Source organism: Ceratotherium simum, chromosome 5, assembly GCF_057802395.1.
Source record: "Ceratotherium simum simum isolate JZ-2026a chromosome 5, ASM5780239v1, whole genome shotgun sequence".
Taxonomy (NCBI): Eukaryota; Metazoa; Chordata; class Mammalia; order Perissodactyla; family Rhinocerotidae; genus Ceratotherium; species Ceratotherium simum.
The window spans coordinates 13,954,132-13,977,261 of record NC_141904.1 but is presented as its reverse complement, the minus strand read 5'-3'; the positions used below and the strand labels follow the sequence as shown (position 1 = coordinate 13,977,261).

Below are 23,130 nucleotides of genomic sequence, written 5' to 3'. Positions count from 1 at the left end.
ATTTTTTTTTGAAATTGAGTTGTAATTCATATACTATAAAAGTCACCCTTTTAAAGCGTACAATTCAGTTGTTATTAGTATACTCACAAGGTGGTAAAACCGTCACTACTACCTAAATCCAGAACATTTTCATCATCCCCAAAGAACCCCTGTACCTATCGGCAGTCACTACCCATTCCCTCTGCCTCTGGTAACCACATTCTGTCTCTATGGATTTGCCTATTCTGGACACTTCATGTAAACGATACAATATGTGGCCTTTTGTGTCTGAGTCACTTAGCAGAATGTTTTCCAAGTTCAGCCATGTTATAGCATCAGTACTTCATTCCTTTTTATGGCCGCATGATATTCTGTTGTATGAATATTAATTACTTCTTTTTAATTTTATTTTGGGTAGTTTGTGTATTTTTGAAAAGGTCTTTAAATCCTCTTAGAAACAAGTCAGGGTAGGAAGTTAGGAATACATATGATGTATATATAACCTGGGCCCCTCATAGAAGAGCCAACCCCATGATCAATGTGGTTCATTGCTCCTTCTCTGGGATGGCAGAGAACTGGGCACTACAGGGCCCTTTAGGGCCTCTGCTGCAACCCCACCCCATACACACCTCTCCTCCAAACTGCAAGTGGGGAGACTTTCAGAGGTGTTCATGAAGGTGAGCAAGGAATTGAGAAGTAGAGCCCTAGAGAATAAGAGCACAAGGAGTACTACATACATGCACACACACACTTGCACATACACATGCACACAGACACTTGTGCACACACATACATGCACACTCACATGCGCACAGACACAGCTTGTGTGTGCACTCGGGCATGCCACAAGTGTGGGCAATAGAAATTAATCAGAGAGCTAGACTCACCCACTCCCTCCCATCACTTTCCAGCTGAAGGGTTCCAGTTAAGTTACAGGAAGTAGGTAGTCCCAAGGGCACCTGCTCTGTGTTGTGATTCTCATGGGAACAACCTTTTGCTGGAGACTGGGTAAATTTTGTCCTGAGTATTTCTCAGCTCCCACCAGTCTCCTCTGTGTGTGTGTGTGTGTGTGTGTGTGTGTGTGTTACCCAGACTTTCTGCTGCAGACAAAGCAGAGACAAGAAGTGGGCAAGGGGATCATCTCCCTCTGTGGGGCTAAGAGCTGATCCTTGGGAGAGGATGGTGCTCAGAGGGAAGGGAGAGTGGAAGGTGGAGAGGCAGAAGAAGGGTAGGTGTTAACAGACAGAATCCTTTAAGGGTCAGATAGGGCCAGAAGGACATGATTTATTCCAGGAAGAGTGAGTTCTCTGCCACCAACGGTGATAAAAGAATGAGTCAGAGTGGAAAGGCTTGCTTTTCCACACCCCACACCCAATGCTGAAAGGTGAGGGAAAATGAATCACTTTGAACCGATTAGATTAGAACAGCAGAGTGATGCAAAAATTCGGAGACAAATTTTCCTATCAGTTCTGGTGTCTGATGAATTAGCCTTCCAGCCACACAGTTCAGAAAAGGCTCGTCGATCCATCAACCCCTCGGGGGGCGTCCACAAGGGGCCATTCCAGGGCTCACAGCTTAGGCTGTCATGCCAAGACTGCTCTGATGGAAGCATTTCCAAAGCGCTTTTCATTTCCCACTTTCTTTAGCAGGGAGCACTAAATATAATTCAGCCTTGGCTTTATGGTTGAGATTATCAATGCTGTAGGACACCTTGATTGAGAAATAAAATGTGTCCTGCTCTCTTGGCTTTAGAGTCACCACCAAAGAATGATAACAGCTCTTCCTCCCCACCCCAGGAGAGGAGCCAGAGCTCGAGTCCCTTGCTCTGGGGGACAGTTGAGACCTCTGACTTTGAAAGAGCTCCTGGAAGCCCCAGAGAAGAGTGGGACCCTGGGGAGAGTGGGGCTCATGGGGAAAGGAGAGGGCAGGGTGGAGGGTCCTGCTTCCTGGTGGCACTCTGAGGGGCTGGCCCTCTGCTGAGAGTCAGAGCACAGTACCTGGGGATGGAATACTCAGCCCTGCCCTCCCTCTGCTTGGGAACCAGGGCAGAGTTCCTGGTGGCTGCGTTGGCAGAGGGAGTGGTTGCTATGAATATCCAAGCTGTCCACCCTCGTATAAACTGCATGGGCATGGACAGTGAGCCTTCAATGGCAACCATGCTCAATGACAAACAGGAAACCCTTCCAAATTTCCTGGGCTCTGTAATTCCTGAGGTTCTTGTATGACGCTGAGTGGGGTGGAGGAATCCTCAAATATAACTGAGATTGGATTTCTCCCCATTCCTGTTTGTGGGGACTGACCAGGTGTCGTTGGATTTGGAAAACCAAAGATAGGCACACTGAGCATGAGTGTGAACACTGCAAGGTTCAGTCTCTGGGCTGTGATACCACACAGTGATGCTGGAGGAGGGGAGACCTGCCGTCACCACAGCCTTCCCCACCACCACCCTGCTTCTCCCTGCTGCCACCACCCTCTGCCTTATTGACAAACAGCTCCTCTGGGCGAGGGCGGCCTCTTCTGTAGACTCAAGTTCTCGGGCTTTGAGATAACTCACCACTCCGCTCTCAGGGTTGTCTGCTGACTTTCTGGGTCCTACCTATGTCTAAACAGTTCAAGTGGCTGGAAGTCTGGCCTTCTGCTACATGGAGGATTTCCTGGGTTATGTCCTGTGAGTTAAGGTGATGCTGAGACAGAAGCCACAAACTTGCCAGAGACTTCTGTAAGTTACTAAGACTGGAGAAACCCTGACTTCATTTAGTCTACTGTCTTTTTTGTTTGATTTGCGTTGCATTTTTCTTAAAAAAGTTACATCAGTTGAGATCATCTAAAATTGAGATATCTCATATAAAAACATCTGAATTCTCAATATCTCTTGAGAAGAAAAAACACCTGGCAACACGAGGCCTCCTTCCTCCGCGGCAATGCTCACCTGGTGCTGAGTGGGGCCGCCCCTTTGATAAAGCTGGGCTACCCGGCTCGCACAGTCACTGGCCCCACGTCTCCTGGTGATATTCCACCTTGCCCTCTTCACTTTGCCTGCCAGGCCCACGTCAGTGTATGAGTTGCCCCTACCCTGGATCCTGGAGAGGTCAGCCGCCTTTCATCCGTAGTGCAGAGGCCAGCTTGTCTCTTCCTCCTAAACTTTCAGTAATTGCCTATTGCTTTTTGCCAGCATCAGTAAGGCCATCTGGTCCCCCTTTCCTGATCTCTCCCAGCTTGTTCCTGTCATCCTTTCAGGGGGAAGCTAACAGCCAGCCATTGCATGAAGAGTTGCACAAGGGAAAAGCGCCAGCCTGGGGGGCAGCACCTTAACAGTCCGGTTGACCAGGCCTTTTGTGTGCTCATCAAACCCCACTTCAACAGTGAAATCCAAGTTGTTGCAGAACGTGCTGTTGGTTTTTGTCTTGAAGTTATCGCCGTCTTGATCAATGATCTTTGTCAGAGTTAGACATACTGCGATCTTGCCGGTGGTGAAATCAATATCTGTTGGCAAGGGGAGTTGTGGGGGTTATGATGTGCTCAGCCAGCCTCATTCATTTCTTTAACAAGGCCAAACATTCAGGACCAGAGACACAGATCACGGGCAGGCCACATTTCTTTGCTTAAGTGGGAAACCAGAGTTGTCTCACACACACGACCAGTTTGGGCCTCTGGGTCAATCGTCGGGAAACCTGGGGCTTCTCGGTGCCTCCTCAGAGCCTTGATGGGAGGGGGAGGTAGCAGGCAGGGCTCACCACAGCGGCAACTCCCTGATGCATACGCACAGGCACCCCCCCCCCCGCCCCCGCCCACCCCTCGACCACAGCAGCTCTGTTCTATCTATTTGACATATTGGGTTTCCTCCTAAGTGTTTGCTAAACAGAAGACTTCATGGTTTAAAAGAAAAACAGCCTGTTTAAAAATAACCAATCTAGATCATGGGTAAAGATGGAACTTTTGTTAATGTCCGCAGCAGGAAGGATCCGTACAAACTTCCATTGTTAAAGCAGATGGGGGCTTACTTAGCCAGGCTGTTCTGCCTCAGTCATGGGTCCCCAGCACAGCTTTATGCAAATTCCAGACACTTAATAAAACACTTGCTCAGAGATTTCTTTTATTATTTTTTAGGAAAAGATGAACAGTTGTGTCTATTTTTATTATGAAAAATTTCAAACAAACCAAAATAGAGAGGAAAGTACGAGAAACTCCGCACACCCATCACTCGGATTCAGCAATTACCACGATTTTGCCACATTTACTCCATCTACAGCATTTCTTTGCCTTGATCTTTTAAAGGAAATCGCATTCATTTCTTAGAGACTATTAGTGAGTAAAAGGGAGTGTGCCCTTCACCGGGGTGTTTCATTTCCTAAGCTTTGCATTTTACAGTAAGAAGCTTCATGCTGAGCCCACCTCCCTGCTATTCTCTGGTTGTGCTTTGTCACTCAAGCCCGAAAGTTGCTATCCTGTGGAATAGATCTGGAAGCAGAGGATGATTCCGGAACTTGCTATGAACATCATTAAGCTCTTGGTCTCTAGCCAAATCATATTTGACCTCCTTTATGCCTGTGAATTCTCCAATATCTTTGGACGCCAATCTAAATCTTTAATCTTTTTGTAGAAAGTCCACCTGGAAGGTTTCAAAACCACTGAGATTGCTTGTATCACAACTCAAGGTCATAATGACGTCGGGAGTGAAAACAGTTCAGATCCACTGAGTGCTGTTTCTCTGAGAATGCCAGCCCCATCTCTGTGGCAGGTGGGTGGTTAGACTTCATGCTCTGCTGTCTGGTGGGGGATAAACACTATTGTGCCCATGAGTGAGACCAGCAATTACCAACAGTTCAGGGACCTCCTGTCAATTTGGAGAATGAACATCTCTGCTGGCTGTACCCCCACCCCTTCTGCTGCCCTTCTGTGGTAGCCGAGCGTCACTTCCCTCACCCTCTCTGTGATGCATCTCCTTCTGAAGCTCTCAGATTGGTCACTATCTTGGTCACTGTCACTCTTCTTCTCCCAAAGGACCAAAGAGAGGCCCAAGCTGGCTGCTTGGACCTCACTTTGGGTCAGCAATTTGACCACAGCTGGTAACCCACAACAGAATCACATTTGCCTGAGGAAGGGCCCTGACTGGTCTTTTGGACCCTAAATTGTATAAAGTCAGCTTCCATCATAAGGGGATAATTTCAAGTAACATCAGGTGGCCCAGGAAGTAAAAGGATTACTTACCTATATCCTAAGTTAAAAAGAGAAATAGGTTCAAGTTGGCATGAGCTGGTGCATGAAGGCCCAGTACCTTGCTTAACCGTTCTTCACTACTATTTGCTGAGAACCTGCCATGTCCAAGAATTCACCAATGGGTCGCAAAGCTGGCTGCCCATAAGGATCACCTGGGAAGATGTAAAAACCACAGATTTCTGGACCTTACCCCAGACCCAGAATCTCTGGGTGGTTTTAGATCTTGGACTTCCTCAGAGGGGGCTGTTTGGAGAGACTCCTATGGTTTAAGAAATTGGAAAGCCACTGTTTAAGCACCTACTTCTCATGTGATAGGTGATGACATGGGGGTCCAGAGAGGTTAAGTGACTTGTCTAAGCATACACAGCAGAAAAAGCAATCACGAGGGTTTGATAATTGGATGGATGTGTGGAAGAATCAAGTTGGGAGGAGAAAATGGTGGTTTTGAGCTTGAGAGACCAAGGCCTGGGACACCAAAGAGAGAATTAATTTTATGAGGGAACATAAGAGCTGGGTTTTAGGTAAGGTGAATCTGGGTGCCATGCTGTGTGGACTGTTGGTAATATTTGAAGTGGTAATTAAGACATGCCTTAGAACCAACTGGGAATGGTGCCCTTAGTGGAAGCTCCCTTGGGAAACCTTGCTCACTTCATTCTCCCAACAAACCCATGAGATAAGTATTATATTATCTTCATTTTACCAATGAGGAAACTGGGTCAGAGAAGCTGTGTCACTTGTCCTGGTTATATAGTGAGGAAGCAATCGAGGTGGAATTTGACCCCAGGATGGCCTGTCTCCAGGACGAGCACTGCTCCGCAAGCTCTGGGCAGGCCCATCTCATCAGAAGGTCAGACCACTCCAGTTTGTGCACTTGCTGTGGCTGCCCAAGACACCAGTAACTTCTTACAGACTCTTCTTTACATTTCCCCCGGGAGCCACAGGGACTTCTGGATCCAGCTGGATGAGACCTCCCTGTTTGGGGCAGTTTATGTTCCCCAGGGATTTTGTCTACTGCCCCCACCAGACAGCAATTGTTTTCTGGGCTCTGTTAGAAGTCTGAGCTGGAGCGATCACACTCCAACCCCTGGACATTCTCTGACAGCTCATTGTGCTTCAGCTCCGTGGATTATGGAATTGTACCTGGGCACGTCCAAGCCACCCAGCCTGCAGGCCACAGGACGTGGAACGAGATAAAGGCTCTCTCTGCTGTCCTCTGTGCTGTGAACACTGCTAGGTATCTCAGCCAGCAGTCACAGAGCCCGGGGTGCCCCACTGTGTTTGGTGTGGGGCTCAGCTCCGTAGCACATTGGGTGGTCAAAAGAGAAGTGGCTCATGATCAGCTAAGTTTGGGATATGAGGAATTAAAACCAAAAGAAGCTGGTTTCTGCACTGGAGAACTTTACAGAGCCTTTAATCTAGGAAAGATGCTTTGTACCTCCAACAGCGGGACACAGAATGCAGCCTTTCCCAATTTCCTGTGGCCGTAGAACCCCTCCGTGGTGGGACATCCAGCTGGCTGGGGTTCCACAGAACATAACAGGGAAAGGGCTGACAAAACCCCTTCTGAAGCATTTATCCCAGTCACTTGGGCCCTGCAATTATGGAAATGTCTCCCGTTTAATTTTTCTCCCTTCAAGGCAACTGCTGGCCTATTTGGGAGGGAAAACACTAGACAGGACCAAAAGGTCAGGTATTTCTGACTTAAACATGAATCCTTCCTTAAAATTGCTAGAAGCTGCTTAAGTGTGTCTTCCGTATTCTAGTCAGTATAAACAGTGCCTGTGGCAGGCAGAGGGCTAACACATCACACTCCAACTCTTGTTTCTCTCCTTCTACCCCAGAAACAACACTCTAGCGAGTCCGGTGACATCCGTGTGTCGAACTTCAGTCCCACCGCTAGACACTCGGATCCAGATCTAGAAGCAGCAGAGAGCAGTGGCCTGAAATGGAGCTGTATTAACTGCATCTGGTGATTTTGAGGATTCATTGTGATGGTGTGTGTGAAGAGCTCTGTCCGCCGGCTGGTGGCTTGTGGTACTGGCTCCATAAGTGGGAGCTGCTGGCATCATCATAATCGTTGTCATTAAGCCCCCTGGTCTCACAGGCCGGGTTGCTCGGAGTCCTTTGCATTTTCCCAGATACTCCCTGGACACTTGCTCCCTGAATCCCTGCCCTTCTCCTCCCAGCTCTCCAGTCACAAGGCCCAGCCCCAGCCCCAGCCTTGCCTCCTCCAGCCTGTTCTGCCCTTTCTTGCCTCCTTCCTCACCTGCTGTCCAGGCCCCAGGAGGTGCTATCTGGTATTTTCCTCTGACTTTTTCACGGGTTGATTGTTCTTTCCTCCAAAGTCCCACCTCTATGGGGACAAAGACAATGCTGTCTCCTTGCTATGTGCCCCCAGAGAACCAGGCCCAGGGCTGGGCACACAGTAGGTGCTCAAGAACTAGTTGTGGATTGGTTAATGGGGGCACCATGGTCTAGGACAGTGGTTCTCAAAGTGAGGTCCCTGGGCTGGCCATTGGCAGCACCTGAGAACCTCTTAGCAATGTAAATTCAGGGGCTCACCCTAGGCTTACAGGGGGTTGGGCCCTGCTTGTTTTTACAAGCCTTCCAGGTGATTCTGTGCACACCAAAGTTTAGAACCACTGGTATAAAAGAGAGAGGGTGAGGGTCAGAGCCAGGTTTAAATCCTGTCCTTGATTTCCCTCTGTGATCTAAGTCACTTTCCCTTTCTGAGCCTCAGTTTTCTCACAGTGAAATGGGGGAAAAGAATGCTCATCTTACAGGCTTATTTATGTAAGGATTCTGTTAAAATGATGGCAAAATGCTTTACACAGTGCTGTCGAGCTTGTGAGTATTCGGTGCACACTGGCCTCCACCCCTTGGCCGCTTCTGTTCAGGTCAGAAACAGTGACCAGATCGGCATTCAGTCCAGAGTGAAATATTTGGGCCATATTTATGCATCTCCACAGCCATCTGCCAGTCCACGCAGTCCAGGGGCCCCAGACTCTGAAGGAGCAGTCAGAACAGCAGCTGACCCAGCCTCTCACTAGCATAGCTCTGGCCTGTCACACGGGCATTTGTCCAGCCTGGCTGAACACTTCTCTGCATGGAGCAGCCGTCTCATTCCATAGTTTGGCCAGAGGGAAGAAGCAACTTTAGTCCTGCTCTAACCCTCTGTGCTGAGGTCCACGCTGTGTTGCACACGCTCCTGAGCCACAGTTAGGAGACGGGAAAAGAAACAACAGGTCATGTGCTACCAGATGAAACAAAGGGGCGGGCTCCAGGCAAAGCGACTGAGAAAGAGCGGGGAATTGCAGAGAAATGTAGAGCTGAAGTGTCCTCAGAAAGCAAGTGTATTCTCACTCCACGGATGGGAATTGAAGGCCCAGAGAATTTCAGTGGTGGGTGCAGGTAGCCAGCTGGGCTAGGGCTCCTGATGGTTTGCTTACAAATACGTTGTGTTTATCATTCACAACTAAGGCTCCCCTAACTAAAATCATTGCTTGTCCCTGGTTGCATAGAAAGGTAAATCACAGCTAAAAACATCCACTGCTGAGAGAACTGGTTTGTCCTGGAAACACCACCCCCGTCAATCTTTCTGACCAGTGCAGGGGAATCTTATTAGGGGCTCTGTGCAAATGGAATCAAGCAATGCTTCTTCTCTGGATTGAAAAATGGCTTGGCCTCTTGGCCACCCGTGAGCGTCTGCACAGGCTGGTTAATCATGTCACCTCTGCTCCACCCCAGGGAAGGGAGCCAAATGTTCTGCTGGTGGATTCGTGATATTTCTAATCAAAGGGAAAGGTTTAATGCAGCTGTAGAATACGCGCACACACACACACAGATTACAAAAACACTTCCTTTTTGTACTTTGCAGAGAAAATTATTTTCCTGATATAGTATTTTAACACCAGGGTTATCAAGTATGTTTTCTCTGCTTTTCTGGATTAAAGGTATCTCTGAGCCTGATTTATAGCCAGGTGAAATGAATTTCTATCTTTGAGGAAAAGGTCCAAAGGCAAGCTATTTCTGCATAATATATATGGCTTGTAGCTGCTGCAGAATTAAAAAAACAACACAGAAGTGACTTTATTAAAGCAAACTTTGCATAACTGCATTTTGAACAATGCAAGCCATAAAGTTGAAATATGAGTATGCTACTCAACATTGAAATGCCCAGTAATGTGCGTGTGAAAAAGCTAAACTTGCAGGCTAAAAGGGCAGGCGCTTTTTGTAGACTAAAGAGCGGAGATGCATATGTATTCATCATATGAAATCTGAGACCCATGCCGAGTGCAACTTCGGTGGACTTCGAACCTGGACTCCTCAACTCTCAAATCGTCAGTACTCAGGCAGTTGTGAGAAGCAGAGCGGAAGAACAGTCTTCTCCGTTTTTCCACGCCATTTCCTCCTCCAGATAACGCACCTAGAGAGGAATTGGGTTGGCCCCCTGCCTCCTCCTGTCTCCCTCATGGACATCTCCAAGTAGGTTTAAAACTTTCCCTAGGCAGCAGAGGCCGGCTGGGGACCCTGGGTGCCTCCCTGCTCCCCTTGTACTATTTCGCCTCCTCACCCACAGTGAAGTACTCACCACTGGGGTGGGGGGCACGGTAGAGGTGCTGTCAATACATGCAAGGGGAGACCCGCAGGAAGGGACCAAACTTATCCTCACCTGGGCTTTTTCTACCTCCCAGCGCTTGCCCTGTTTGAGAGTCCAACCAGGTACCACGGGGTTCAAGTAAAGACTTTGGCAAGGTGTGTAACTTCATTGACTTCATTGTGAGCACCAGCAGGAATCCAAATTTTGTGAAACTAATTCCTTCTTGGGTCATCAGATAGTCATTTATTCACTCACTCATTCAGTTCTACCCAGGGACTCTGAGTGACTCTCTTGTGATGTTTCTGAGTGTCCTGCCTGTTTACTTTGAGTGTACCCATCTGGACAAACTTTGCTCAGAATGAAGCTCCTCCTTCCCTACTCCTGTGCTTAGTACCCCCACCTAGAGCAGTGCTGTGGGAAGAGTGTGGGTGTTAGAAGCAGACAGACTGGGCTCCTGTCTGAGCTCCGTGATTTCCCGGCCACAAGTGACCTCAGGCAAGTCCCTCCACTTCTCTGGGCTTTGGATTCCTTACCCTGTAAAATGGAGAGCATTCCTTCCGTCTTCAACCCTGACCATACCCTGATCTCTAGGTCTATCAACGGACCAATTTTAATACTCCATGTGGATGTGTATTGGGCATCTGAAATCGAAACATGCAAAACAGAATTCTTAAAGCATCCTTCCTGCCCAGCACCCCTGTCCAACCTTACTCCTCCCCATGTCTTCCCCACTTCAGCCAATGGGACCACATTTTCCCAGTTATCCAGGCCTAAGCCTGGGGCAATCTTCATTTCCTCCATCTCCTCTAGTTTCATATTCATCTACAAGCCCTGTTGGCTTTATCTCCAAAACATATGCCGAATCTGTCCTCTCTTCTGCAGCCCCATGGGCCCCACCGTAGCCCAAGCCACCATCATTTCTTGCCTGAACAACATGGCAGCCTCCTAATGGGCCTCCCTGTCTCCAGTCTTGCCCTCCTATGATTCTTTCTCCACATGTAGCCATAGCGATCCTTCAAGAATGTAAATAAGATGGATTATGTCGTCTCGTCATGGTGCCCGACCTTCTCCTTGTTCCCCACACTCCCCACATACCAGCCTTTGTATGTTTCTTAAACACACCCAGAGCCTTTACAGGTGCTGCCCCTGTGCCCAGAACACTTCTCAGCGTTCAAGCCTCCTTGGACGGCCTTCCTTGACCACCCATCACTCTCCATCCAATCATTCCTTTTTATTTTCTTTGAAGCACTTACCACTACCTGTTTACTCCCTCTCTCCCACTAGCATGTACTCTCCATGAGGCCGGGGAACTTGTTGCCTTGTTTACCGCGATATCACCAATGCCTGGAGCACTTCCTGGCATGTCATAGGTGCTCAATACATTTGTTGAAACTGATTAATTAAAAGAAATAATCTATATAAAGCTCTACCACGATGCTTATCACGGCATGAGAGTCATTGGTGCATGTGCTCGCTCTGGTGCTGGACTGCGGCTCCTAAACGGTCAGGACAGGATTTTGAACAATGTGGGTGTTCAGGAAATGTTTCCTGGCAGAGACCACTCAGGTGAGAGCTGCCTGACTTCAGCGTCTAAGACTATCACCTTCCTGGTGAAATTTTCCAGAGACCCACTAGGGCTTTTTGCAGTGATCACTGTTCTTTTAAATCTGTGCATGTTAATTTAAATGAAAAGACATTCTTCACAGAAGATGATCCTCACCTTTTTTTGTGAATTAAGAGAATTGGATTTTTCCTAATATTTACAATTTATGGAATAAAGATTTCCTAAAAGATGTCTAAATTTAACATTGAGCAGTTTTAGGACACATACCTTCTATTATATGCCCCCTTCTTCGCTGATTAAAGTCAGATGATCTTGTTTAATTTTCCAGGCTCACTCCCTGCTTCCTCCCCACCCAGTTAGTAAATGGAGTCTATTTCCCGCTCTGGATGTTCCCCATCCACTCCACTCGGCACTGCCCTCACCATCTTCCCAGGGCCATTGCAGCAACTTCTGCAGTTCTTGGACGGTCTCTGCCCATCTATTCACCCTCAGCTGGGAGAGTGAACCTGGAGGGCCTCTCCCTCCTCTGCCGACGGTTCTCCTCCTTGTAGGGTGAGGTCCACATGTGGTGGCATGCCGCCTTCAGGATCCAGCCCTGTCATCTCTCTGACTCTTTCTTCACCCACTCCTCGCACTTCACCCTCCGGCACTACAACTCCTCTATTCCCTCTGCCCACACCACGTACTTACTGGCCGGACCTTTGCACATGCCCGTGGGGCCGTGCCTGACTCCATTTCTGCTTGAAGCAATCCTCTCCTTCCTTCAGAATCCCACCCAGAAGTACTCAGCAAGCCTTCAGTGACCCATGTATTGTAGCTCCATCCAGCCCCCACACCCTCCTTGTTACTACTCTTCTGTTGTTACAGGCCCAAGGGATAGAATCACCCACTGGCCACCTGTGGCAGATTGTGTCTTGTTAAATGGCTTCAACAATACCTCTCATTCTACCCGCTGTTGCTACAATGTGATTTTGACATTCCTCCCACTGAGAGGTTGGCTCTGTGTACCCTCTCCTTGAATGTGAGTGGGCTCATGACTGCTTCAACCAATAGAATACAACAGAAGTGATGCTTTGTGATTCCTGGTCATAAAAGGCTTTCGATGTCTACCTCCTTTCTCTCCACACACAGCCAGTGCGCTGTGAGGAAACCCGGGCCACACGAGGACACCACATGTAGATACCAACAGCCCCAGCTGAGGTCTCAGCTGCCGGCCAGCACCAACTGTGACATAGGCGTGAGGAAGCCTTTGAGATGGCTCCAGCCCCAGCACTGTCCACCTGCAACTGAATGAGAGCCCCCTAGGCAAAGCACCTAAGTGAACCCAGCCAACCCTCAGAACGACAAGAGACAATGATAAAATGACTGTAGTTGTTTCAAGCCACAACATTTTGGGGTGATTTGTCATACTGTAATAGAAAACAGACCACCATTGTGCATGGCTGCAACTTGACTGTCTACACCATTCTGAGCTCCTTGAGAACAGAGACAGTGTTTGGTTCTGCCTCGTTGGCACAGTCCCTGGCTTCCATGGGCAATGTCCAATGCTTTGGTAGAGGAGTCGAATGATTCCCCATCCATGTACAGTTCTGGCCTCACTCCTGGACTCTCCCCCTGCATTCCGTCACAGTGCTGGGACCTCATTTTTAGATCTGCCCGCCTTGGGCTCCCCTTTAAATTTAAGGAGACTCTCCTACTCCCTGCTCCCACCTGAAGGAGGACCTCAGAACATGGCAAATTCCTCAGGGTAGAAAAGTTTACCAGCTGCTTTCCTTGTTGTCAAGAGTCTAGGGCCTCAGGAAACATCATGTCTAAGAAGGCAGGAGAGGGGGTACCCTTGACTCTTGGCACTCACTCTCTGAACACATGACGACTTTAATAATTTGGGGCAAACCCAAAGGTTGCTGTGACATGTCACTCTGCTGAAGCTGGCGGCTGAGTGACATGGGGAGGCTGGCATGTGGAGTGAGTCACTAGCTAGTGACAAAGCCAGTTTGCCTCCCAGACCCACATCTCGACAGGAGCCTCTCCTTCCCTACCGAACCAGCAACCAGGCACAGAGAAAGCCACCCTCCCCCACAACCCCTGGTGCTGGGGATTAAAGTCTAAGAGAGTGACGGTTCTTTAGGAGGGAATGGGGTTATTCTTAGTGATAATGACGTGTCTGGGGATGTGCAGAGATCTCCACAGGCATTATTCCCAACTGACGAGGGCCTTGTGCTCCAAAGGGCAAGGAAGGCAACCTCCATGGACTTGTCAACGCTGGGAAAGCAACCCTCACCTCGTGGGGTGGGTGTGGAGGAAATTGTACAGATCTGCTGGGTTGCTTTTAGCGGATTAAACTGTGGGGGCAGCCCCACCTCAGCTGCTTCTGGCTGAGCCCCTGGAGATCTGTCTTCAATCACTGCCAGTGCCTGCCCCTTTCATGTCCCCATAGACAGGTGAGAGGGATCAGATGTCGTGTTCCCACAGTGGGAAGGTGACTTTGGCTGAGGCGTTTCTGCACAGGGCATCATGGACTCAACCTGGGGCAAGTTCCTCAGGCCATGAGTCACCGTGGGCTATCAGCAGCTGGGTAAACTGAGGCACCAAGCACATCCACGTTCTGGGCTTAGCTAGCACTACCACCTAAGGTAGTAATCTTAATTAGGAAAGTGTGAGCCTACCCCCTCTACACTGCAGAGACTCTGATGCAAAGAGGTCCGTTTCCTCATTAGAGTGAAATCAGTGTAATGTGATGTTAAATGGGAAGTTTTGACTGAAGCTCTGAGAGACAATAGGAATCTGATACCAAGGACGTCTGTGACGGGGATATCCCATCTCACTCACGACTCATGAGCCCTGCGCCCACATTGAGGGTGTAGCTTGGTGTGAAAGAGTCCAGGAGAAGGCTGTTTTTAGAGAGGGTTTTTCGGAGAGAGCTGACAGTGTGCCCTGCGCCCCCCGGCCCTCCAGAGGGGACAGTCGGTGGCAGTAGGAGGGTTTGCCTCTCGCTTTAAGCCTCGAGAAAGGGGCTTCAGGGGCTCACCCTACAGAGCTGAAAACTAAACTGAGACTGGATTTTATACCTAAAGTCACCATAGGGCTTTTTACTATTTAAGAATAAGCAGCAAAAGACACAAAGTTGCTTCCTGATTATATTCCCTGAGTCCCACTTGTTCTGGATACTGCTGAAACCTTGAAACCCCAAAACATCGCTTGTTAAAGGGCTTTCAATCGTTCAGAACAACAACCACATCCAACATCATCTGGAGAGACAGGCAAGCCTGGCGCTACTGTCCCTATTGGACAGAGGAGGAAACCGGTTCTGAAAGGTCAAAAAACTGATCAAGGTCAGAGAGAAAGCCTCAGCTAGGCTGGCCCCTCGGGTTTGGTTTCCTCCTCTGTAGGATCTTGTTCAGAATTATAGTTCTGAGTTAAGCTCCAGACCACTACCCACATAGAGAGTCAGAATTTCTTTTCTATCGCCCACTCAGGTTACTAAAAAGAGGTGCAACAGGGTGGCGGCTCTGGTGGGATTTTTGCCTCCTCCCTCTTCCCCCAAGTATATTGAGGTAAAATTCCAATTGCCAGGAGGAACAAAGCTATTTAGTGCTGGAAACGTGTCTAAAGTACGTGAAGAAACTTTCCAATTGCGCAACCTGTCACAGCCCTCCTTGATGATTGACACGGTGGAAACGTTCACCAAGCTAGAAGTTAATTGTACAGAGAAACCCATGATTCCCATTCTTGAGACTGCCCATCATCAGATCCAAATTATTGGGCCTCCAACCCCACTTGCAGCCATTTCTCTCATGCTGTGCGTGCGGAAGTTCCAGCCAGGAGCTCCTCACGTGGGCAGCTCTAAAACTGGAAAAGGTGACAGGAGGCTGTGGCAGGAAGATATAAGGACAGGCAACCAAAGCTCCTTGCACAGTGCCCGGCCCCTGACAGCTTCCCAACAAAGTGAGCTCCCCTCGGGGGGCCCAGTTCCTCTGGTTTCGTGTGTTTTTTGCCAGCCCCACAAGAGATCCCACAGGAGAGTCAACTCAGGACACACACCGACTGGGCTCCTGGCCTGGAGTCTGGTCCAGAAGTCAGATAAGTAGTGAGTTGTCTCATGTATATGACAGAGTCTTCCCTAGCCTTCTGCGGGCCTGGTTTTCTCTAGGCTGAGAGATTTGTTAGCCATTCCTTTTCTGCTTCCCCACTACAAGACTGCCAAAAGAGCAATGCAGGGATCATTTGTGGATAATATCAGGCCCAACTGGTTGCCTAAGAGATGGCAATCACAAGGCAGGGAGCTATGGCACTATCCTCTCAAGTTTGGCTTTACTCATGTACGCATGCACGTGTGTGCCTGCGTGTGTGTACATGTATCCTCCATTCACTGTATCTTTTCTGTGTGCCAGGTACTATGCTAAGGACATTCTAGACATAATATCCTGTATTATTATTCCCAACTTGCAGATGAGAATTTCCATGACTTGCCTGATATAACACGGCTAGTAAGTGAGGAGTGAGGCTTGCACACAAGTCTGTGCAACTCCCCAGAGGCACTGCCCAGAGGGCCAGACTACAGTCCTTCCAAAATTGCCCTTCCTCCCCCACCTCTAGCCTCCCCCTTACCCAGGGCCTTCAGGTAGCTTTCAAAGTTGTCGTTACTCTCCATCTCCCAGGTTCCATTCTGGTCCCTTGTCGTGGTGGTGGCCTCTGGTTACTGTAGGTATGTGGTGAATGTCAAGGAGAAGGCGGCATGGAGAATGTGTTGTGATGAGCCACTCTTACAGCCTAGTGAACCAGGTTTCTGGCTTTGAAGATAATAGGTTGAAAGATCATCAGTGCAACTCAAAGGAACTTTCCTTCCTTAGCAAAGTTCAGCAGGACTACGGGCAACCCACACTCAAAGTCCTGACGTGGCCAGCATGGCTGTCCCAGTGACCTCTACCATACTCAGGGCCTGGAGCAGCTCATTTTTGGCTGGCTGGCATCCTGCAGAGCCCCTGGTGCCACACAGAACACTCCGTCCAGCACTTGAGGAAAAGACACCCAAGGCATACCCCACAGGCACTACAGGCCACCAGCTCCCAGGCCTCAAACCTGGAGCCTGTCAGCCGTGTAGCCAGCACTTCTGGCCTGGCTGCTGAAGCAAAGAAGATGGGAGTTCACACCTGTGGAGTTCTACTCTACTCTGTGCTGGGCAGCGTACATTCTTCATCTTGTTTTATCTTACAAGAGCTCTGAGTTGTGTTTACCTATTATCTCCATTTTACAGATGAGAAAGGCTCAAGATGGTTAAATCACATGCCTAATAACAACTGGTAAACGGATGAGCTGGGATTCAAACCCAGGCCAATTTGGCTCCAAAGCTCTTTCCTTAAGTGTGCCAATGTCAGTTTGGAAAGTGGGCTGGAGGCTGACTTGGCAGCTTGACTCTCACTTACTTCCCAGGAAGGTACCTCGAGGGCCTCTAAGCAGTAGAGTTACTCAAGAAAAGAGTGTTCTAGGAGCATGAATCTACTGAAAGCAAGCAAGACTTATAGGGAGGCCAGATGGCAGGCAGTGGTTCAGTGGAACTCTGCTTCAAGACCCCAGGATCAAGCTGACCTTGACCAAGGTGGGGAGCATAGCTGGCATTTGGACAAGAACTCTTTGTTCTCCAAACTGGTTGTTCCAGTGGGTCGGAAAACAGGTTGGTTTACTGCTCTGACACATAGTTCTGAGAGATGGGATCTGAGCAGGGGCCTCTACACTGTGAAGAATGGAGGTGTGGGCTGAGATGGATAAACCATGAATCCCCACAAGTGAGGCCAATTTTGATTATGACACTTTGGGGTTCTAACGTATGTATTATTGTGCTGCAAAATCTAAGCAAATAGTTCTGTCTGTGTGTGCTTTGGAGGATGTACTGGAGTACATATATACTGGAATCAGGAAGATGCACAATAAAAAATGGCCCACTTGTTGTCAGAAGGCCAAGGTAGGATAAAGGGAAGAGGGGAATGAGGGACAAGTTCACCACAAAAGGAAAATGAGTGAAGGCAGCAGAAGTGGACAGATTGGGAGCCTTGGGCTTCATCTTTGAGGTCCAGCCAGAAGCTGCTGTAGGCAGGGCACTCAGCCTCCTGGGTTGTAGAGGTAGGTATTCCCCTCCAGGTTCAGATTCAAGGGCCTCCACACAGCTCCTCTTACTCCCAACTAAGTCCCCTATAGGCCTCCCTTGCAAGAAAGTCACAAAAAGCTGGCCCAGTAGGGGAGCGAGTTGGGGGCAAGAATAGGGTTGCTAATTGCAATAAGCCAGGGACTTGGATTTTAATGGGCATTCACCCTATGTAAGGCAGGAAGTTGAAACTGGGATGCTTGCATAAAGCCAAAACACTTGTCAGACTACTCCCTCAGTGAGAGTGTGAAAATAGCCAAAATCTGCTCAGAGACAACAAGGAAGTTTGTCTATTTGACCTAGGATCTATGTGAGCTAAAAAAAAGTTCCACCCTGCTCTGACTCTGGTTCTGGGTTTGAATTTATGTGTCCTGCTAGCCAATATATTAAAATAAATGGAGTCCTGAGCTTGCAATACTTACAGGCTGCTGGAAATAGGTAAATGTAAAAACTGCCTGGAGGTGTACACCTTCAGACCAGGCCAACCAAAATTCCCTGTGATAAAGCCATGCCAAATGTGAGCTCACAATCCAAAATTGTAAAACACACATGAAAATAATCCACCAAAAAGCAAGCATCAGCAGAAACATACAGTCAAATTAGACTTCCAAGAGCCTCAGATAATAAAAATGATCTGATACAAATTATAAAATAAGTACATTTAAAATGAGTAAAGAAATTTAAAACACTTAAAAACATGAAAAAGAATAAAATGATGTGTTTTTTTTTTTAAGATTTTATTTATTTATTTTCCCCCAACGCCCCAGTAGATAGTTGTCTGTCATAGCTGCACATCCTTCTAGTTGCTGTATGTGGGACGCGGCCTCAGCGTGGCCGGAGAAGCGGTGCGTCGGTGCGATCCCGGGATCCGAACCCGGGCCGCCAGCAGCGGAGCACGCGCACTTAACCGCTAAGCCACGGGGCCGGCCCTAAAATGATGTTTTTTAAAAGATTGATTAAAAAATAACCAGAGAGGGGTTGTAAAAATTTAAAAATATAGTTCTTAAAATTAAAAAGATAGTAGATAGGTTAAATAGCTTATTGAACACAGCTGAAGAGAGAATTAGTAAACTGGAAGATAGAGCCAAGGAAATGACCCAGAATGTATGTAACATAGAGCACACTGGTGGAAATTTAGAACATTAAAATAAAAATAAAATTCTAAAATCTTCCAGAGAAAACAAAAAAAATATATATTACCTATAAAGAAATAATATAATAGTCAGATTGATATCAGACTTCTCAACAACTGATGGAAGACATGAGGGAACAATATCTTACAATAATGAGGGCAAATACTTTTGAATAAGAATTCTAAACCCAGCCAACTTCATTAAAATAAGATGGTCTTAAAAACTAAGATAGTTTCAAATAAAATAACCCCAAACTGGAAACAACCTAAACATCCATTGACAAGTTAATGGATAAACAAATTGTGGTATATTCACACAATGGAATATTACTTGACAGAAAAAAGGAACAATCTTCTGATACACGTATCAACATAGATGAATCTCATAGACATCATGATAAGGGAAAGAAACTTTACACAAAAGATCACATACTGCATGGTTCAATTTGTATACAACTCTAGAAAAAAAAATCTAATCTACAGTGATATAAAATAAATCAGTGATTTGGTGGGTAGGGGAGAGAAGGTGGGGATAGGAAAGGGCACAAGGGAAATTCTTGGGGAGGTAGGATGGAAATGTTCTATAGTTGAGATGATGGTTGTATGAAACTGTCAAAACTCAAGCTCTATAATTGATATCTGCTCTTTTTTATTGTAAGTAAATTATGCTTTAATAAAAAATGAATAAAATTGTTTTTTATTCATGTATTCATTCATGATTATTTATGCAAAAAAGATTTGGTATTGACCCAAAATAAAATCCCATATTACACCCACCTGAGAAGTTAGTTGATTGATACGAAGTAAACGTGTGCTAAGGAGGCTGTAATTATTGACTGACTAGATGTTTGTAAGAAATATAAGTTTAAATATTATCTTAAAAACTTAGGAGGAACCTCTAGAGCAGTGATTCTCAAACTCTAGCAAGCATCAGATTCATCTGGAGAGCTTATTAAAACACAGATTGTTGAGAACTACCCCTGGAATTTCTGATTTAATAGTCTGGGGCAGGGCCCAAGAATTTATATTTCTAAGAAGTTCCCAGGTGGTGCTGATGCTGTCGGTCCAGGACCACAATTTGAGAACTACTGCTAGAGAGTAACAGAAATAGAAGAGGAAACCAATGGAGAGGAAAAATAAAATCTTAAAAAAAGCTTTAGAGTTGGCCACACCAAGTTTTGGATCCAGGTTTCACTATTTCATAGCAGTGGTACCCCTGGACACTTACCTCTCTGAGCGTCAGATTCACTCTTTGAGTCTCAGGGTCATTGTACAGATTAAAGGAGATAGTAAACATAAAAGTCTTAGCTGGGTCTCTGGCACATCGCACGCATTTATTCCAAGGTAGTGGCTATGGTATGGGGTCGTGGATCAAGGTCCTAGCAAGTGTTTGACCTGTCGTAGGTCCTCAACAAAACACAGCCTCAGCATGTTCTTCCATCTCAGATCTGTGTGTGCAGAGAACGGGAGGCAAGTACTCGGGGGGAAAAGTGAGGGACAGTGGCTGAAAGAAAGCAATTGCCACTCAAGAACTCAGCCAATATTGTCCCCTACTCCTTCCATTCAAGCAGGACCACCTACCTTAGAATTGGCAGCAGAGCCCCAATTTCAAAAATTCTGTCCTAGGGCTCCTTAAGTCTCCACTCATACTAACAGATCACATACCCGGATGTTCCATTTTCTCAGTTTCCTGGGTGTCTTTACTCCTGCATTTATTTACGTAACTCATTGTGGAATCCTTTATGTGGCTCTTAAGACTAGGAAAACTCATCAGCCATAAACCAATCTTTCTAGGTTGCAAGAACCCTTCTGGAGACCACTTTTATGTGAAGGTGCGGGTCTCTCAAGAAGCTTGGGTCTGAGATAAATCAGCCAGCTAAGAGCAAGCACAGCCAAGATCCCCAGGCACTTACCTGCAGGTCTCAGGAGCATCTGACTGCCAGCAGCTGGGCTCGTCACTGGCTCCCAGAAGCCAGGCAGCCTCCCTGGCCCAGGCTTGCCCAGCTCTGCCCTCTCTCCCTCTCTTGAGGTGTGAAGGTGTTTCCTCAGCAGGCAAATGGCATCAGTGGAGGCTCACTCAGTTCTCTGCAGGGTCCCCTCCTTCCCCTCCTGTTGGGCAATGCCCCTGCCACTTGCAGCTGAATGTGCTTCTTATGGGAAGTAAACTTTCCATAAGATTATCTTCACCCGAAGACCTAGGAGGAAAGGGGCCTGGAGTTCCTTCAGCCACCAGGCAGCATGGGACCTTGCTGTAGTTTTTATTTAATTCTGCTTCTTCGCTTTTGTTCCCAGAAGTCAGGCCAGGAGAGTAGGAGGTCACAAACCCTCATCCCTCCCAGGGCCACAGGGATCAAATTGCTCTGGCCCATTTGCAATCCTCTTATCCTCCCCACCCTCCTCCACTCCCTTACCATCAGTCAGGAGGAGGTAGGGAGCTGGCAGGGGCTGTCCCTGACTCTCCTCCAAGGATTCTTGGAATGCCCTTGAAAATCCCACTTGATAGAAACTGCTTCCCACTGCCCTTTCCATCCACCAGAACCAAGGAATGTCTAACATTTCCCAGATTAGGCAAAGTCTCTTTTCTTACTGTCTCTCTCCCTGAGATTAGGGGCCATTTTCTGTTTTGTTTATCATCATATCCCAGAGCCTAGCATATGGCAGATGAGGAATAAACAAATATTTGTGGAGTGAAGTCTGCTTGTCTTGAGTGTGAGTGGGGGAGGGCCTTTCCATAGCAGAAATTTTCTGCATACTCTGTGGAAGGAAGGGCAGAAGGATTTCGATTAGCAGTGATGCTATGAGCTACCAGCAATCTTTCTTTTCAAGATTTCAAATTAAATGAAAACATTGCTGAGTTAATCAATGAGATATTGGTCCATATACTCTCCCACCATTTATCAAATGCCATTTGATGTTAAAATCAATGACGGTGTGCCCATTCAAAAACTCTTATTACATAGTGTTTTGTTTCCAATAAGCAGTTTGACCCATGATTAGAATAACAACTGCGACCTTTTGCTGAGAGTGCTGAGCCTTTGTCCTAGCTTGTTTCATTTGACTCTGTTAGCAACCCTTCAAGGGAGGAGGTGTCACTGAATTCCCACTATCAGGATGATGAAGATGAGGTTCAGCAAGGTTAGGTGCTTTCCCAAAGGTCACACAGCTAGTAAGAAGACAGTGGATTTGAACCCAGACACTATTATATCTGACCTATTAGGACTTGTTTTCTAATTGAGGAACATAATATTTACCTCTTAAGATGATATTGAGGATTAAATCGGATAAAGTTTGAAAAGAATTTAGTGTAGTGGTTCTCCAACTTTGGTCCTATCAGAATCAGCCGGTGAACCTGGTAAAAACCCAGAGGCCATGCCGTATGCTACTTTAAGAATCCTGGGCCTCTACATGCCTTATTAGCTTCCCAGGTGATTCTGATACCTGTCAAGGGCGAGAACCATTAATGCAGCACATTATATACACTAAAACATGGGGAACTAGAAAACAAACAAGCAAATACAAAATTCCCATGGGGTCCAGGTGTAAAGAGAGGGCAGAGGCGAAAGATGTTGGGCCAGAGAAAGCATCAGCATTTTATGATGCCCTCAGTGCCCTGCATTCTGCAGGTGCTGCCCCTGGACTTGGGAGAGCCAGGCCTCAGAAACAGGTATTGGCAATGGCCATGGCCCTGGCCGCCCTCATGCCCACAGAGGCTTCAAGGCAGCCATGGGGAGCACGTCACTGTGTTTGGGCCAATGCTGTGCTGCTGGTGAGGAGCACCTGGTCGTGCTGCCCTTGATTGGGAGATGTCCTACCTCAGCCATGGTTGTGAGTCAGATTGAATGTTTCCCAACCAGACACCCCCATAAGGCTACTGGGGTGGTGGAGCAAATCTGTTCCCCATGCTGACAGAGGTGGAACCCCAGACCCAGAGTCCCCATGGGGCCCTGAATAAATGTTCAGTGCTACTCAGGCTGGGGTATGAGCCATTGGATTTGTCTTCACCTGGAGACCCAGGAGGAAGAGGACCTGGGAGCTTCTTCAGACACAGGCAGCACTGGGCCTTGCATTAGTTTTTATGTAAATTCTGCTTCTTCTCCACTTTTGTTCCCAGAAGTCAGGCCAGGAGAGTAGGAGGTCACAAACCGTCATCCCTCCCAGGGCCACAGGGATCAAACTGGTGGCCCAGGAAGGGGCCCATTTGCGATTCCCTTGTCCTCCCCACCCTCCTTCACCCCCTTACCATTAGTCAGGAGGAGGTAGGGAGCTGGCAGGGGTCACTTCCAGGCCAATTATTCCTAAGGGGGCTGTCCCTGCCTCTCCTCCATGAATCCCTGGACCACCCTTGGCAATCCCACCCCATGGAAACTTCTTCCCACTGACCTTTCCTTCCACTGGACCTAAGGAATGTCTGACATTTCCATTTAATGTATCTTGGAAATCTTTTCAAATCAGCACGTATGATCTACTGAATTCTTATTTATTTTTCTATTCATATTTTA

The 23,130-nt window shown here is 47.5% G+C and overlaps 1 protein-coding gene across 1 annotated transcript in view; it reads right to left on the bottom strand.

Annotated features, from left to right (window-relative positions):
• The window catches only part of RBP2 (retinol binding protein 2), a 28,441-nt gene extending 5,612 nt beyond the window's left edge, over positions 1-22,829 (bottom strand). Inside the window, exons 1-3 of the mRNA XM_087431660.1 lie at positions 22,775-22,829; positions 15,969-16,052; positions 3,287-3,462 (exon numbers count right to left, since the gene is read on the bottom strand). Of these exons, the coding sequence (XP_087287786.1) occupies positions 3,287-3,462; positions 15,969-16,052; positions 22,775-22,829 (315 nt within the window). The remainder of the gene's footprint in view (positions 1-3,286; positions 3,463-15,968; positions 16,053-22,774) is intronic.
• Positions 22,830-23,130: the final 301 nt, after the last annotated feature.